Raw genomic sequence first — 17,993 nt, forward strand, 5'->3', positions numbered from 1 at the left:
CAGAAATACACATTATTCACTTCCATTGAGAAGTAACTTTGGAAGAATTTATCTCTGCTGTAGAAAATCAGGTATTGCTTTCATTACACATATGTGAACTTGAAAAAACAAAAAACCCAAAAAACCCACCACCCACCTTTGAAATCCTAATCACATTAAGGGACAAGTGCATAATTTCTTTTGAAGTTCTTTATAAGTAAACAGGAGCTACTGATATGTTGCATCAAGTGATTTAAAAATGTTACTTTAAGTTAAAGCAAGTGAAGTGCCAAGGAATGCAGATTACTGTGGCAGGAAAAATAATGTCTGGTGTTAAGTTTGCTGGAAACTGTGAAAAAAGAATAACATCTTTACTTTTTTTTTTAAAAAATGTGGAAGGAATCTATGTATTTTGTGAACTACTGTGTTTGAAAGTTTAAAAATAGCAGATCTTACAGCCTGCAGTTCAGTTTTGTCTTGAAAATCCAGAATACAGATGGAAAATCCAGAATACAGATGCTTAGAGGGCTAATAGAACTACACCTGTTTATATCAGTTGAGGAGCTGGCCCAGAATTTCTTTCCAGTCATTAATGCACATTTGCAAATTTCATGTTGTGATTCAATGCAATTGTAGAGTATGAATCTAAGAACATGCATCCAACAGCCATATTCCAAATTATATTTGCATCTCTTAAATATCTAAAGTTAATGTTTTCCGATACTTAGGCAAAATCTTTTAATAAAATTGCAAAAATGATGTTGTTCTAAAGTCATTAGCCTAATTATTTTTTATGTTTAAAAAGTAAGACTTTCATTGGAAAAGAATCATTAAACATTAAGGGTGAATTCCTGGGACCATTGACATCAATGGCAAAATTACCATTAACTTTAATGGGGGCATGGTTTCACCCCAAAATTTTAGTTAATGCAAATGAACTTATGCTTCTATTCTTCTAAAAAGAAGTTTAAATATCAAACTGATTTTTACAAATTACTGTCTATTAGTAAGACAGTGGCTTTCTTAATTCAGAGAAGTGTCCGCAGTTTCAGATTATTCAAAATCTCCTATAAACTCTACAAATATTTTCTTATAAGTAATGAATACCTGTATTTGTAGTCTGTCAGTTTTGTGGTTCAATTATTTTTGACAGATTTATTGATTGTGTCTATTGCACATGTCCTGTGACGCTGGAAATTGATACATACAATCAAAGGGAAAAAGCAGAAAATGTGAAAAGTGTTTATAAAATAGGGCATTTTCAGTTAATATTGTAATTATGTAAAAAATCATGTTTCCAATGATTCCAGGAGCTCCACTGGTAGGAGTGCTCTTTATGTCAGAACAATTAACAGGGGTGGCTCTACCAATTTTGCCGCCCCAAGCAGTTGCCACCGAATTGCTGCTGCTGCCCAAAAGCCGCTGTGGGACACGGACGGCCGCCCCATTCTAAATGCCGCCCCAAGCACCTGCTTGGAAAGCTGGTGCCTGGAGCCGGCCCTGACAATTAAACAACTGGCATAAAAAAATGAACGCTATTTTCAGAGATTAACAAACAATTTACAAAATGTTCCACAAAATTCTAGAACAAGTATGTTAACATTGCTTTTTCTTAGTATTCAGCCATTTTACGTTAGTCCCTACCCCTCAGTTTGCAACTTTTTACATTGCTTTCGGCTGATTGCTATTTTTATTATAAGTGTTAATTATACAGGACTATATTCAACCCTGATCCCCTGTGTGAAACTCTCATTGCCATCAAACAGACTCTTGTACAAGGATCAAGTTTAAAACTTGGGCCTTGCTCATGGTGTTGCTACTGCATATTCTTAGAGCCTTACATCCCCATAGTATTTAATTTACAACTTGTAAGAATCTGGGGCCTCTAATAAGATTTGTTGCTATTCATTTACATCGTAACCATTTTTTGCATACTTTTAATATTAAATGAACTTTTAGCAAGGTAGTGAATTCTACCTCCCACCTACCTCCCATAATCATGGACTATCTCTGGTGGCAACACCTGAAATTTTGGTGGTTTTAATTATTTTTGGGAAAGTAGCGATTTTGTTTTATCGTCCTGTTGTTTCATATGAACATGGAGATCTCATTATTAGGTCCTTTGTTCTAAACAAATACACAGTTTTATATAAGTAGTCCTAAAAATAAACAAACAAACAAAAAAAACAATAGAAGGGCAAGAGGAGAGCTACCTGAAAACATACTGCATAACCAAACTTTTCTAAACGCAGCCTCTAGTTTCTGAAAGTGAAATAGAGCCGTTGTGCTGAATGCATACTCTAAAGATGAGTTTTCTAGCTCTTCCTTTATTGAGATTTCTTTGCATTAATTAAAAATGGCAAAGAAACAAAGTATTTTAATGTGACCTTCATTTGGCATTTGTTTTAACTTTTCTTCTCCAATTTTATTTAATTCTTCCACTTCTGTTGTTCAATTAATGTTTGACCCCTTTAGCAGAGATGTAAATTAAATGACATTTCAGTGCCATCCCTTATTTAAAATACTGTGTTAGTTGTGGATTATAAAGGATGATCTTCATTCTTTAGCTAATTTATTCATTTAACAATTTCCCTCCAGAAGTTCCAGCAGAAGGCTCTGAAGCAAACTAAGCAGAAGAAATCCAAGTCGGCTGAATTTCTGATGGGTGAGCCTTGCTTGATGAGTTATTGCTCATAATTTGTGTAAGGATTAATTAACTAATTACAGACAAATGGCTGTGGGCGAAATTTTGCTCTTGCTTGTCAGGGTGCAATTTGTAATTATTTTAATCATTTATTCTTTTTTTTTTTAGAGTTAATTTTAACCTAATTCTGTTTTGGCGACATTTGAGGACGATACACTTGAGTCTTTCAGCAAAGGAATTACTAGAAGGAATTTTCTGCTTGTCATTGAAATACTCTTTGGTATAATGTGCTCTTCTGACCTCCTTGTTTTCTATAGTAAAAGAAGAGAGAGCAGCAACAGAAGGCATTGAAAATCCAGCTTTTAACATCAGCAGTGCAGATCTTTCAGCATATCAGACTTCAGAAGAGAAAGTTATTAGACGTGACAAGCTAGATAGCACCCTTGCAGCTCACCAACAAAAACTCAGGCTGCAAGCCCATGCTGAACCAAGAGGTGAGACTTCAGTCTTGATTATCCTCAAACTGAGTGACAGTAGTTGTGTTCCTGATCTAACCTGTGCATTCCATGGCCTACACCACACATTCCATCCTAACACGTCCAAACAGGCTTCCCTGAAAGCCTGGGATGTAAAATTCAAAATATTGCTGAAAACATTTGATGTCTAAATATTTAGAGATCTATTCTCCTATCTTCATGCCCACAAAGCTCCTGATGACTGGGCAGAGTTGCATGATGCTCTCTGCCAGCAGAAGAAACTACTTCACAGGCTATTGTGAAAATAGTTTCCTGTTAATTTATACGATGCTGAAATGGAATCATCTCAGCCGAAGAGCAGAGATGTTGCACAGTTATTGTCTCTCAGGCATTAGGTAGTTTTAAACAACATTATGAAAGTCCCTGATCCACTATTGCCCTCACCATGCATATGCTCTCAATCAACCAACGTTTCTTTTTTTTTAAGCCCAATTATATCTCAAAAACTATCACTGGACATTTCATTATAATAATAATAATGGGTCAGTGCTTTCTGTTATCCTGATAATAGTTGTAGCCTGCTATAATAAATGCCTTGGCTTTCAGCCTCAGTTTATTTAGGGCAAAGTACCATTATTAACTTTGGAAGAACGCTTTAGCTTTCAGTTAAGTAACTTACACAAAGCCATAGTGATCTTCATTGCAGTCAACTTTCTTACTACAGATTGAAACTTGAAAATTTTGAGCAGCCTTGGTTGTTATATTATTTTGAATTATTAGTATTATAAATATTACCATAACAGTTTTTGTTTTCTTAACAACCTGGCAATAAAAGACTTTCAGAAGAACTTCAGTTGATCTCCTAAAATATGTGGGAAGAATTTGGGGCCAAGATTTAAAAAAACAGGTGCCTAAAGTTAGGCTGTGAAGTGTTATTCTACAAACACTTATGCAGGTACTTAACTTTTCTCACGTAAGTGGCCCCGTTGGCTTCAATGGGACTATGTACATGCATAAGTAATGTGCAAGTGTAGGACCCAAGTCCATATTTAGGCACCTAATTAAGTGGCTTGATTATCAATAATGCTGAGCACCCAGCAGTTCTCACTGAAGTCAACAGCTGTGACGTCTGCATGCTCAGCACCTCTGCATATTAGGCCACTTATTTAGGTGCCTAAATAGGAACTGCAGAGAATAACTCTAGGTGCTCATTTTTTAAAATCTTGGCCACGTTCTTTTGATGTTTGAGGAACTGAGAGCCTGCAAGTTCCACTGATCCCTTGCTAAATCCAGCTCCTATATTCTCCTTGGCTTTAACATGGCTGTGTATGGTGGCACAGAAGGTAAGAAGCCTTTCTTTCCCTTTTGTAGCCCACGTAAAGTAAGAATTGAAGACGCTGTATTTTGTGGAGCACAGGTCTTCTCTGCCCCAAATCCGCTTGGGGTGCCTGATAGCTAGGAAGGAGGCAGGTCTGTGGCTCCAACACTCCAACTACTGGCCAGTGGAGGGAGCTGCACCCCACAAAGTTGTTTCCCTAGGTGGGTGCAGCTCAGCAGCGCTCACAGTAGGTTGGTACCTAAATGTCTCAGTCTAGCCTCTTCTGCCTAGATGATCTCCTTAAATTAGTTTGCTGTTGGACCATTTTTCCAAGATGAAATGGGGTGCTGCCAGTTTTTCCTATGGTCCCTACACAAACAAGAGGAAGGGAAATATAAATTCATAACCAATTGCTAACATTGCAGAATATAGTATTTTTCCTACTCTCCAGGTACAACTTGAATTCTGCACTTTTGACATCTGCAGCCAAGTACAGTTCATATGGTGATATCTGAAAATACTGTAAACAATCTTGCCAAAAATAACTGTATCTTGATATTTTCCTTATATTATAGGTTACTTTTGAATCATCATTCAGCCTGTATCAAGAGTAAAAGGTACTCAGATATAAACAAACACCCATATATACCCTGTAAAACAGAAAAGCCTGAGAGAGAAACGACATGGGTTCAAAATAGCACAACCAAGAGGATAAATTAGGAAAGGAAAACATGGCAGCGAGGCATAGGTCAAATAAATATAAAAATAACAAAAAATGGAAAAAATAGGTAAGGGTTAAAATAACAATACGCTGATACTGGGGCAGAATTAAAAACAAGAACCGGGAACATTAAGGTCAGTTAGGTACTAGGTCAAGAGGAGATAAAGTGACAATTAGGTGTGGGGTCAAATTAAAAAATGTCTCTCTCCGTTCCTTGGTGATACAATTTACTTGTCCAATATCTATAGCACCATATTTGTAAGCAGTTTTCATATTGCTCTGTTCTTCCATAAAGGGTATTCTGAAACAAAATGAAGATGATGGGTAAAATTTTCAAAAGTACCTAAATGACTTAGGTAGGCCTTGTCTGTACATAAAAGTTTACAACTTTAGCTGGACTGGTATAGTTCAAGTGATATACCCACTCAGTGTGGATGGAGTTATATTGGTATAAAAGTGTTTATACCAGAAGACCTTATTCACATACATGAAGTGCCCTTGTATCCTGCTACGCCGGCACCCACACTATGGAAATACCAGTAAAAAAAATCAGCACCCTCACCAATATAGTTACACCAATACAAAATCGGTGTGTATACCAGATTATAGGAGCCTATGTCCCATTTTCAAAAGTGATTTAGGCACTTTGAAGTCTAAGGCCTGGTCTACACAGGGAGGGCAGGAGGGGGATCAATCTAAGTTATGCAACTTCAGCTATATGAATAACGTAGCTGAAGTCGACGTACTTCGATCGACTTACTGTGGTGTCTTCACCACGGTGAGTCGACTGTTGCCGCTCCCCCATTGACTCCGCCTGTACCTCTTGCGGCGCTGGAGTACAAGAGTCGACGGGAGAGCACTCGGGGGTCAATTTATCGTGTCTAGACTAGACACGATAAATCGACCCCTGCTGGATCGATTGCTGCCCACCAATCCGGCAAGTAGTGTAGACATACCCTAGGGATTCATACTCTGTGCAGCTAAGCCATGCCTCCACTGTCACCGCCCGTGCTACGGCAACTACACTACGATTTATACTCATGCTAGCTCTCATCCAGCTAGGGTGAGTATTTGCATGTAAGCTGGGAATCAACCCCCACCGTCAGCTTGTAGCATTACATTACACTTAGAGCACTTAATAAATGTCATATTTTTTAACAAAATCATCAAGACTTAAAATTTAACACATTCGATATTTAAAGCACAGTATAAATATTGGAGCAGATCCTCACGTGTGCTCTAGAGAACTGCTCAATGCACCTGAAGGCTGGCGGGGAGGGCAGAAGTGGCTTTCCACTGTCTTTCCACCTCTCTCCCAGGACCTCTGGGCAGCCAAAAACTGACTTGCTCCCTGGTGCAACACAGAATGTTACCAGGATTGCCACAATTTCCTCCCACAGCATCATAGGGACTGTTTACCGGCTGTGATTGCTGGAGAGCAGTGTTCTCTGGGCACACCCTCTCCCACTCCTGGCATGTCTCAACACATCCCTATGCCAGGGAGGCTGGGAAGTGGTGGCATAGCACCAGCCACATGCCAGGGAGATCCCCTGTTGCTCATGTAGGATGACTTCAAATTCCTTTATCCTTTGGGAGTCCAAAGGGGACTTAGTTAACAGCCAGATCCTTGGCCCTGTTAAATTCCATACCACCACTGTGAGGTATGGAAGTAAGTTAGGTGTTAAGTATGTTAAGTAAGGATTATTCTAGTTTACATATGAGGAAAGTGACAGAGGTTAAGTACACAATTTCCAACAGTACCCACTCATTTTGGGTGCTTCCGTTTTTAGGTGCCCAGTTTGAGGAAGCAGAAGCGGAAGTGTCTAAAATCAGTGGACTCTTAAAACTGGAGGCCAGAGTGATTTGTCCAAGCTTAGCATTCAGGAATAGAGCTGGATGAATTTTTTTGGACAAGTAGTTTATTTGCTGAAAAAATGCATCAGTCAACCTGGATCCATTTGTGAATTAGAAACAAATTTGCCAAATAGTTTCAAGTCACCCCTTTACCTTCTTTTTGTAAGCTTAATAGATTGAGGCTCTATGAATCTCTCACTATAAGGCATGCTTTCTAATCCTTTAATCATTCTTATGGCTCTTCTCTGGCGGGTTGGGGAAGCCAAAGAATTTTTTTTTTCAGGTGGCTGTGGTGGTACCCCCCTTACAACGTTTAGCTCCATGGTTGGCGTACTCACCTGGGAGGTGGGAGAGCTGCGTTCAGGCACCCCCTCTGTCTGGTGTAGAAAAGGAATTTGAATTTGAATTTCACCCCCTATCCCAGGTGAGTTCTCTAACCACCAGGCTGCTGACTGTTCAGGGTAGGCGTTATCTCTATCAATCTCTTCTGTTAGAATTGTTCCACTTTATATATTAAAAAATATTTAAAAAATCAAATAGTCATTGGGCTATTACAAGAATGATTGTAAAACCTGGTGGCGAGGTTACTCACCTGAGACATGGGAGACCAAAATTCAAGTTCCTAACCCAGTGACAGCATTCAGGAAGCCTGTGCAAAGCTTTTAGGATCCTGCGGTCTTGAGCATTCCACCACAGTATGGCTTACTTCCTCCTTGCCCCTTTTGGTAGTGATTTTGCAACCCCAGAAATTGAGATTGTCCTTGCAACTTGCTCTGAGGATCTAAAAGATGAAAGAAAGACTCCTTGCTTCTCTCTCCTACACTGCACATTTACATTAAGGTCAGAGGCCATCTGACCCCAAATGTTGATCATTCTATTTAAAATAGTTTCCAAGTGACAAAAAACATTATTTTTTCCTAGCATCCCCAGTACACAATCACTTTCAAAACTAAATTATTTGCTAAAATCATGAGCACTAACTAATTCTACCATTTTATCTAGAACAGACACTGTTTACATCTTATATCATGCCCCATAGAAATGAACAATATTAGAGAGAGAGAGAGAGAGAGAGAGAAAAGAAAAAATACATTTTTAGGGTGTAGACCAAATGAAGATTGAAGGTCAGCTAATCAAATACATGCTCATTGTGAGTTGTGTTTTCAAGATGTCTACCTATCAATTTACCTGTCTAGCAATCGTACTTATGTGGCCCTCATTACCACAGTACCTATGTGCCTCCCAATATTTAGCATATTTCTCCTAACGCCACCCCTGGGAGAGAGGGAGTATCTCTATTTTACAGATGGAGAAATGAGGCACAGAAGGACTAAGTCACTTGCTTGAGATCTTACAGGAAGCCTGTGTTAGAACAGGGAGTTGAACCCAGGACTCCCAAATATTTTATTTATAGGAAAAACAGGAAAAAATGTTGACACACACATAGAGATTAAAACACCATTTAGACACACCACTCTCAATGTGAAATACTGAACAGCTACTGCAAACAAAGACCACAGTGCCGCAATGAACGCCGTACAGGTAGGCCATCACACATAGGCAGAGCCCCATTTAAATAAATAGGGCTTGGCAGAGGTCAGCCAAACAAGAGTCTACCACAGGATTGGGACTTAAATGTAGGTGTAAAGTGAAGGATCAAATTTTGCTGTAGGATACAAATGGAAACACCAGTTTCCAGTGAGACAAGGAGATTTGCATATTCACATCTGGGGGTCAGACTTTAGCTGCAAATACAGGTGAAATTTTTCAAAATTATTTAAATTACTTAGGAGTCTAACTAACTCCCACTTATGACTGCAGAGATATTACATAATCTCTGTCAAGGGCGGGAATACTCCTTTGTTGCTGAACTTGAAGATCGATCATGGAAGTGAAATGTGACTGAATCTGGATCTCGAAATAGACAACAAAATAAGGGCTGTGTGTAGCAGTCACTTATAATATCAAATTGATAATAAAAACTATCATCTGTCAAAATCAGTAAGTTTACATACCCTGTAAGGCTAAAGTTTTTTGAACAAAATTTAATGTAATTTTGAGAATAGATTACAATCTAAGAAGGTGGTAAATACAAATAAGAAATTGTCAAATGCTGGAAGTTTGTGGTTGAGGGAAATGGGAATTTGACACACTGGCTATTACTGCTGGAAAAACGGTTTCATATCACATATGAAGTGACCTCAAATCTGAACTGAAACTGAGCCGTAACTTTTTAAAAAAACTTTTCTCATATTATTTTCAGTTTCATGTCTCTCTTCACTTTCTGATTCCAACTGGGTCTAGAAATGGAAATGCTGAAATATTGCACACTGGACATGATATATTAAAATTATATGTTTAGGAAGAACGGGGTTGTCAGTGGAAGAAATTCTACACTGAATTACATCTAGTGCAATACAATTGAAATCAACAAAACTGCACTCAGTGTAATTTAGTGTGCAACACTGGACCCAACATGTATACTTTCAACAACAGACGTGCTTTGGCACTTGTCTAAGTAAAATGAACTAAAACCGAATTTATGCAAGGTATAGAAGTGAGATTCTGAGGATAGGTTAAACTTTAAATTCGAGGGTATTCTTTCCAAATGTGCCTGAGTTTTTATAATGTTTAGCATCACTCTCTTGACCAAATCTATTTCTTTTGGCAATAGGATGTTTCCTGGTGGTGTGTGCTGCTCGTTAAGATTCTCACCCATTTGTCTGTGGGTTTTTCCACAAGTATCATGTGAACTAGTAATTTTGGTCACCAAGGTGCTCTATATACATTTTCCCCATTTACATATGTTGGATTATTTGACAGTGTTTCTGAATGAACTCCCAAGCATCAATGTGGATTTTCTCATGTATTCCACCAACAGTGTTTCCCCAGGAGAACCAGCAGGTCTTACACTGGCATCCCTTGGCACAGTGCCTTCTGTTGCCTTCAGAAAAACAAATTACCAATAGAAACACATTGTGCTGTATCTCTGCCTAAAGAGCTATAAATGCAGTCAGTCTTCTAAGAAACTAATGGGGGTGGGGGTTGGGGGAGGAAGCGAATACTGTGAGCACCATGCAGCATTTTTCAAACACTCCAGAAAGAATGGAGTGAAACACTCTATTTATGTTCCTGAACATTCATTTGGCCAATGTTCTGTCAAAGCTGACAACTCATGTTTATATTGTGAACCTTGAATATACTGAGATCTGGTCATGTGGTTTACTCCTTATCCAAGGTTCCTGTCAAAGATAAAGAAAATGAATGAGAGATGGAGGAGGTATTTGATATCTTCTAAAACATTAAAAAATGGAAAAATCACCAAGTGCTGGTAGCCTTGCAGAAGATCTATTTTTAGATACTACACAACAGGTACTATTTTAATGGTCTTCAATTATAGGATTTTATTTAAAAAATTCTATTTGGGCTGAACTCTCATACCTATGATTCATTATACTTTGAAATTCTGTGTAAAACATATCCTTATTGGATATAATCTCTTATATATTAAGAATAACTTCATGGACTTCAGCAAAGTCATTCCAGATTTACAACAATTAACTTAGATCAGAATTTGTCCCATCGTGCAAATTCAGTGGAGACCTAAGTTGTGTGTGTTGCAGGGTATGCGTAATTGACCAAGTAACATAATTTGTGCTGGGTTAGGGATTTTGCAGGTCTGCAAAACAACCTTAATTTACGTTGACAAATTCTGTTCCTGGCATAAGTGAGAAAAACTTCAACGGGCCTGATTTTCCTTTCATTTACACCAGAATTGCTATGATACTTTCTTTTTCTTTTTCTTTTTTTTATAATTTTCTCCTCAAATGGAAGATTAGAGACTGAGGGCTAGATACACAAAGGGAATTTAGGCTCAGCGTTACAATGCCCAACTTTAGGTGTGCTGCTGTCTAATGAAAGTCACAGTCCTGAGAAAGGTGTTCAGATTCACTATACGATGCATGGCAACAGTTAGGCACCTAAGAATGGGATTCACAGATGCCAGCAAGCTGAGTGGGGAGTTGTCTAAACAAGACAGGTTTCAGAGTAACAGCCGTGTTAATCTGTATTCGCAAAAAGAAAAGGAGTACTTGTGGCACCTTAGAGACTAACCAATTTATTTGAGCATAAGTTTTCGTGAGCTACAGCTCACTTCATCGGAGCTGTAGCTCACGAAAGCTTATGCTCAAATAAATTGGTTAGTCTCTAAGGTGCCACAAGTCCTCCTTTTCTTTTTGCTAAACAAGACAGTAGGCCAGATCTGCACTTGTCTCTCGGAGTTAGGCACCTATCTGTGGGTCAGGGGGAATTGCCTCCCTCAACTCAGTATTCACACCTGTGAACCCTCTCCTAACGTTAGGTACCTAAGCCAGGTCAGTCCTTTCTCCTAATAAAGCAAAGCTTTCACCTGCTATAAATAAATATTCACCAGGCCAAAGGGTGAGTGAGAATAACTCTCTAACCCAGTGATTGGGGCCCTCAGTTGGGGGAGGGGCATGACCCAGGGTCTAGTCCCAGAGCCAATAAATATTTAATTATTTATATAAAGTGGAACAGCCCCCATGACGAGAGATCCACTACAGAATAGCTTATAGCTCAGTGAGTAAAGTACCTCGGGGAGAAGAAAGATTTGAACCCACATCTCCTACATCCCAGGTGAGTGTGCTGACTGCTGGGTAAAGGGCTCCAGCACTACCTGTTCCTCCGGTAGTGTTTTGTGTGAGGGCCAATCCAGTAGGCAAGAGAGGCGGGGGAACATCCAGTTTGTGAATCCTGCTGTGGCTTAGGCATGAGTTAGCCACCAAGCAGCTTGACTTAGTTGGCTTTTGGCATACCCACCAACAGAATTGTAGGCCACTAGGGGACTTTAACAGTAGGAACATAGGCACATAGGGAATTGAGGCATCTTTTGGGTTGGGCAGCAGCTGAGTAAGGGTTTTGAGGAACTAAATTTTGGATTTAGTTAAAAGGGCAGTTTAGTGCCTGGTGGATTTAGCCCTGAGTGATTAGTAAGATTGTTTCTTGAGAGGGGCTGAACAATTAATTCTCTAACGAAAGGTATCACGCGCCTCCCTGAAAGGGGTATTGACAATCCCATCTAATAATGGACCTAGTATCTGCACACTACATCTAATAGGTAAAAGGGACATGAGTCTGGTTCATTTATCATAACTTGGAACTCCAAAGCACCTGCAAAATCTCAGTGAGAGATACTGGCTGAAACTCAAGCTAAGATCTTAGATTGGCCCCATCCAGAAATGGCTCAGCAAACATGGAAACGTGAATGCTTGGGCCACATCCAAGGGATTGTGTCTACAAAGTAGAATGAGAACTCTTCACAAAGATAAATCTCAATTCTGCTACTTAGAATCATAGGACTGGAAGGGACCTTGAGCGGTCATCTAGTCCAGTCCCCTGCATTTGTGGCAGGACTAAGTATTATCTAGACCATTCCTAACAGGTGTTTGTCTAACCTGCTCTTAAAAATCTTGAATCATGGAGGTTCCACAACCTCCCTCAGCAATTTATTCCAGTACTTAACCACCCTGTCAGGAAGTTTTTCCTAATATCCAACCTAAACCTCCCTTTCTGCAATTTAAGCCCATTGCTTCTTGTCCTATCCTCAGAGGTTAAAAAGAACAATTTCCCCTCTCCTCCTTGTAACAGCCTTTACTTACTGGAGAGAATCATAATTCACCAAACTGTCCACAACCTGGAAGAGTTCCTCACCTCAATATTTCATCGATGTGATGGTGGAAACAAAAACTCCTCCTTTCTTTCACATGCTGCCATGTCACCAGGTTTCAAACACACTTTGTGTCACAAATGGCCAGACTCAGACCATCTTTTGTAGGCTGCTTGTACGTTAAGAGGACCTGTGAGGGTGAACTATGAGAGAAGAAAATTTAAGAGGCACTGTGAAGGATAAAAGAGTACAGCAATGTCCTGCCCATCAATTGGTTACATAGTATTGTTGTTCAGAGCTGTGTGAAAGTGAGGGAAAACTGTTAGCTAATGAAATAAGTCATCTTGTCAGAATAAAGAGGTGTGCCTGGCTCAAAATGAAGGTCAGTTCATGACAAAGGTATGAGCTCCATCCCTCCACGTCCAGTATCCTGTACTACTCTGAAAACACAAGCCAGATTGTGTTCATTTATGTATCATTATCCAACAACCATTTGGGATAGTCCTATGGTTATAATATGAGGCATCAGATCTTCAAACAATCCAGCACAGTTGTCATCCACAAAGACATTGACTTTTCCTGAGTGATGTCAATGTTGATGATGTCAAGGTCCTTCATTGAGTTAGATGCTCAATCAGCTCAGCCGCAGAATATGAGGCCCAGTGGAGCAACCTATAATTTGGTCCCAGTCCTGTTCTAACTCTGTGCTGGGATGCTCATACTCAACACACACACACACCATCAGATCTCTTTTTCGAGTGAAAGACCTGCGGGTAGTACATCTGAGGTCAATCACATCACCTCCCTGGCCATCTCAAGACTTATTGAGTAAACTTATTCCAGACGCCTGGGTTAATAAGCATTTTACAGTTTAATCCAGCCAGCTCTCAGTTACACAAGTCAGATCAGGGGCTTCACTCATGCTTAAGTAATGGATTAACAGTTACCCACTGCTCTTTCATTAATTAAACAGCATACATTTCTGACTAGGTCACTGTCATGCCAAGACCCTGCTTTCCAGAGACCAGATTTTTGAGGGGTCCTGTGGGACTGATATTAAAAATGTGGAACCTGGCCTCCACCTTAGATGGTTTGTTAACTACCTTGTATCCTGATCTTGCTCACAATACGAAGATTGGAGGAGGATCCATGCTCATCAGTTTACACTTAAATCTTTAACTGACCTAATCAGCCTATAGCAGTTAATATACACAGTTGGTGGAATAAGAATGATAGTTGAGGTTTTCAAAGAAGTCTGGGCAATTTAGACACACATCTTCCGTTAAGGAAAGCATGTGTCTAAATCTCTTAGACTGCTTTGAAAATCTCAGCCAATGCATCTAATGGTTGACTATAACTGTTGCAATTTTTAGGCAGCTATATATAAATGCTTGTAAATAAACAGTGGTATGAAATTTTGAAAGAAACTGGAAACCATGTGAAATTCCTCTGGTTTCATTTTGCAATGCAGATTCAATGTTCTCACCAAGTTGCTGAAACTCATGAACATCTCAGATGGTGTAAATAGATAACTTTACTGATTTTAGCTGAGCTATGCCAATGTACACCAGCTGAGGATCTGGTTTATTGAGTTAGCTGTCATCCACTGTCATGTGAACCTAGGACAATTCATGGTTTTGCGTCTATGATTCTAAATCATGAGTCATTTACGGTTCATCATGTTTGTATCATGAAGCAAGGCAAAACTCTGAGGTATAGACTTACTTTCAAGCTGAGATTTTGAGTTTGATCAAACTCCAACATCTAAGCAAAACTCAGCAGTTGCAGAGTCACCCAGCTCTAAACTAAAGAAAATATTTTTCAATAACTTGCCGGCTGAAACCGTCAAGTGTTGTGCTGCCGTTTAACATACCTGCAAGCAAACACTCTCTTAACATTTACTTTACTCTGTTTAGGTTGTGAAGCAGTGCAATGTGAATTCCTCAGTGGACCTGTTAATTTACGTGCTTTATACTTTCATGTATTTCCAAAAGCAAATGCAGAATGATTGCTCATCCATTCATGAATTCGTGTCATTAGCAAAATGCCTTTGGCAGTACGTTATGTTCCCTAAAATTGATAATTTTGTATTTTTAAAAGTAAAAATAAATAGGCCCCGCTTATGACGTCAAGGGACCAGATTAACTGGTAATCCACCAGCAGAGGAAAGTTCATCTGAAGTGAGTACGGCAACAGTTAAAACTGCCTTTAACCTCTTAGGGGCCCAGCTGGCTCAGCCCACAATGTAGATAGAGATGGACCAAGTAACTTGGATAAGCAGTGATTCTATACATCTTCAGACAAACAATTACAGCGAATAAGGTAGAATAGCTCTGTTATTGCAGTACATAAGACTTTGATTACATACTGCCAAGATTCATACCAGCCTAGTAGTTGTTGACAGAGAGGCTACAATGGCACCCGGGCAAAGTTTAGAGTTGGGTGCTCTGCAGAACTGCTCACAGGAATGCTATGGTGACCATGCCACCTTTTTGTTGCCTGAAGCAGCTGCCTCCTAGGCTCAGGAGTGTGCAAATTGCTCCTAAGAAGGGTAAACCAAGCCCAAAGTTTTTGACCTCTGAATGACTTCTCTATCCTAATGAAGATAGAAAATATACGATACGTTTCTAAACCTCAGAGCTTCTACCAGGGGTAAGAGCCCAGGCCCAGTTGTCTGATTATACCAATGCATAATGGTTTTGTCTCTTTCCACGGAGTTCTTGATAGAAGTGATCGTGCATCCTGAGAGTACACAAAGGTGTGCTGCTCAAAGAGAATAATTAAACATTAGCTATGCAACCAGTGCAGTACTCATTTCTCCCCAAAAGTCGGTAATCAGACACAGGAGCAGGGGTTGAATCCACCCTTCTGGTGAGCAAAACGGTTTATGCTGTTTCTCAAAGAGGGTTTTACAGTAAGGATAGAAAGAACAACTGGGGGAAAGAACAAAAAAATTCTGGTACTGCATTCCTCAAGTGGTGTGCCATGTCTTCCTAAATCCAGATTACTCAGTCCAATACAGATCTGCAAAAATCTAGACACAGGAGCCTATTATATAGCACGTAGTCTAAATTCACCCTTGTGCAGGGGGCCAGTAAAAGGCCTATACGCTAACGGAGTACCACTTTGTATCGTTTGCAACATATACTTTCCAGTAGTTTACATTTATAGCTATGGAGCAATTGAATAAAGAGATGCATCATCATTTTCTTTTTTTTAACACACAGGAGAATTATTTTACCAACATATGAAAGAGTGTTCCTATAGCATCACAGTGCTTTGTGCTAGAGGAAAACAATTACAGCGAATAAGGTAGAATAGCTCTGTTATTGCAGTACATAAGACTTTGATTACATACTGCCAAGATTCATACCAGCCTAGTAGTTGTTGACAGATAAAGTAACAAAAATGAAACTCATTTATTTTTTCTTTATTGAGACCTCAAGGTAAAGCAAATTTTCAGTTCATGTACTTACTACATTGAAAGAACAGAGACTGACAGTCAAAATGTGCCAGTCCAGAAATATAAATTAAACCTAGTTTCATATCAGAGTTTCATTTAGTCTTGGAAAAAGTGCTGCTGCTTGGATTATTTTTGATCCTAAAATAAATATACTGGAGACTGCGATAGCGTTAACCCTTTCCTGCGTTGGACTTCAACTGTTTACCCGCTTATATGTTTATTTTCAAGACTATAGAGGTAACCTGTAAAGTGCTATGCCTCTTTCTACAATTTTGAAGCAATTTGGGGACTAGATTCTGCCATATTTTCTCATGCTGAGCAGTAATTTCCTGTCTGCATGTAGTGCCATTGATTTCAATGACACTATTTGCAGAGTAAGGCACTTTTACCATATGAAGGACACTTTTGGAGGAAGTATAACTCCCCTGTGTTCAGAGAGAATTCTTCCAGCTGATGGTATAGGAAGTTCTGCCAGCTGGTGGAAACTACACACTATATATTTCTCTGATACGTTTAATATATGTCTTTTTCTTTTGTAAAGTTGATTAGTTCAGTAAAGTACAGATAAAAACATCTATTGAGATGGAAAGTGCTAAACAAGTGTTTTTATCTCATCAAATCTTTGTTTTGCTACCTAGCCCAACTTAATACAATTGCTGTTCAGATTAATGAGGCAGCATTCCAGTATCTCCTCTGTAATTAAACACTTCCCTGGTAGACTACAGCATTAAAGATGCACCAGACGTTGAAACCTCAGTGGTGAAATTTAAAACTGTTGAAATCAGAGGGGTCAGCTGTGAAGCACAAGTTCCTTTATAGCCTTGGTAACTTTCACTTGTAATGTGTGTCTTCAGAATAATTTGGCTTAGGGCTTTTTTGTTTTTTTGTTTTGTTTTTTATCATTGTATGATCTAAATTTGAGAATTTTCTCATTACTTTCTGAGCAAAAGTAACATGAAGTACACTTGTTTCCAAAATTACCTTTTCTGACCTTTCACAAGATAATTGCAGTACTAGTAGGCTTAGAATACTCGTTAAAAAATTAAGCTTATAAAGTAGCAAAAATGCCCCTTCTCATGCTGGTGTCGATTTCAAAATTAACATTTTGGTTCATGTGCTTCTAATAATCACTGACCCTTACTTCATGTGCTTTCCACAGGAAATGAATACAGCAGAAATTACTTTGACCCAGTGATGGATGAGGAAATAAACCCAAGGCAGAGTGGGATGGAGGTCAGTGGAGAAGGTGAGGCAGAATTAAGTATGTAATTTTTGTGTCAAAATATTCTTTTCCATTCATGAAAATGAGGTGACAAAGATCACATATGCAGTTCCATTTAAATATTGAGGGTTACTATTTAAATTATATGTCTTCACCACCATGAACGTAATGGGCAGCGTAGGTAGTCTTTGATCAAGGACACTGAGTTAGTGGACAGGTAAAAGCAGGACTGTGTGCTTTACCCTGTATTTTATTGTACTATAAAGCATATAACTGAGATACAGAAGCATATTCCTAAGAAACTGTTGACCTAAATGTTCCATCTAATTAAAATACCCAATCCAGAACAGAGCACCAAACAGTATCTTTTTTTTGGAGACGTGATCCTGAATTCCTCATTCAAGTGAAAATATCACTGAATTCAATGTGTTTTGCCTATCACAATGCAGCACACCCAGGGTTTTTTTGGAAACCAGCAAATATAAATATTTTCCCAACACATTGAGTTTTTTTTCTTTTCTGCTTTTTAAGGATGTGAAACAATAAGAAGGAAAGTTGCGCTCTGTGGAGTGTGCACTAGTCCACTTCGTCTTGGATAATGCAAGTTCTTTTGTATAGCAGGGAATGCAG

At 39.1% G+C, this 17,993-nt stretch overlaps 1 protein-coding gene across 1 annotated transcript in view; it reads left to right on the forward strand.

Annotated features, from left to right (window-relative positions):
* Positions 1-2,571: 2,571 nt before the first annotated feature.
* LOC140906128 (orofacial cleft 1 candidate gene 1 protein homolog) overlaps positions 2,572-17,993 on the forward strand; it is a gene marked incomplete at its 5' end in the record, with an annotated part of 48,385 nt that continues 32,963 nt past the window's right edge. The window contains 3 exons of the mRNA XM_073329634.1: positions 2,572-2,644; positions 2,941-3,117; positions 17,301-17,387. Coding sequence (XP_073185735.1) covers positions 2,572-2,644; positions 2,941-3,117; positions 17,301-17,387 — 337 coding nt within the window. The remainder of the gene's footprint in view (positions 2,645-2,940; positions 3,118-17,300; positions 17,388-17,993) is intronic.

This window comes from Lepidochelys kempii, chromosome 2 (assembly GCF_965140285.1).
Source record: "Lepidochelys kempii isolate rLepKem1 chromosome 2, rLepKem1.hap1, whole genome shotgun sequence".
In the NCBI taxonomy this organism is placed as follows: domain Eukaryota; kingdom Metazoa; phylum Chordata; order Testudines; family Cheloniidae; genus Lepidochelys; species Lepidochelys kempii.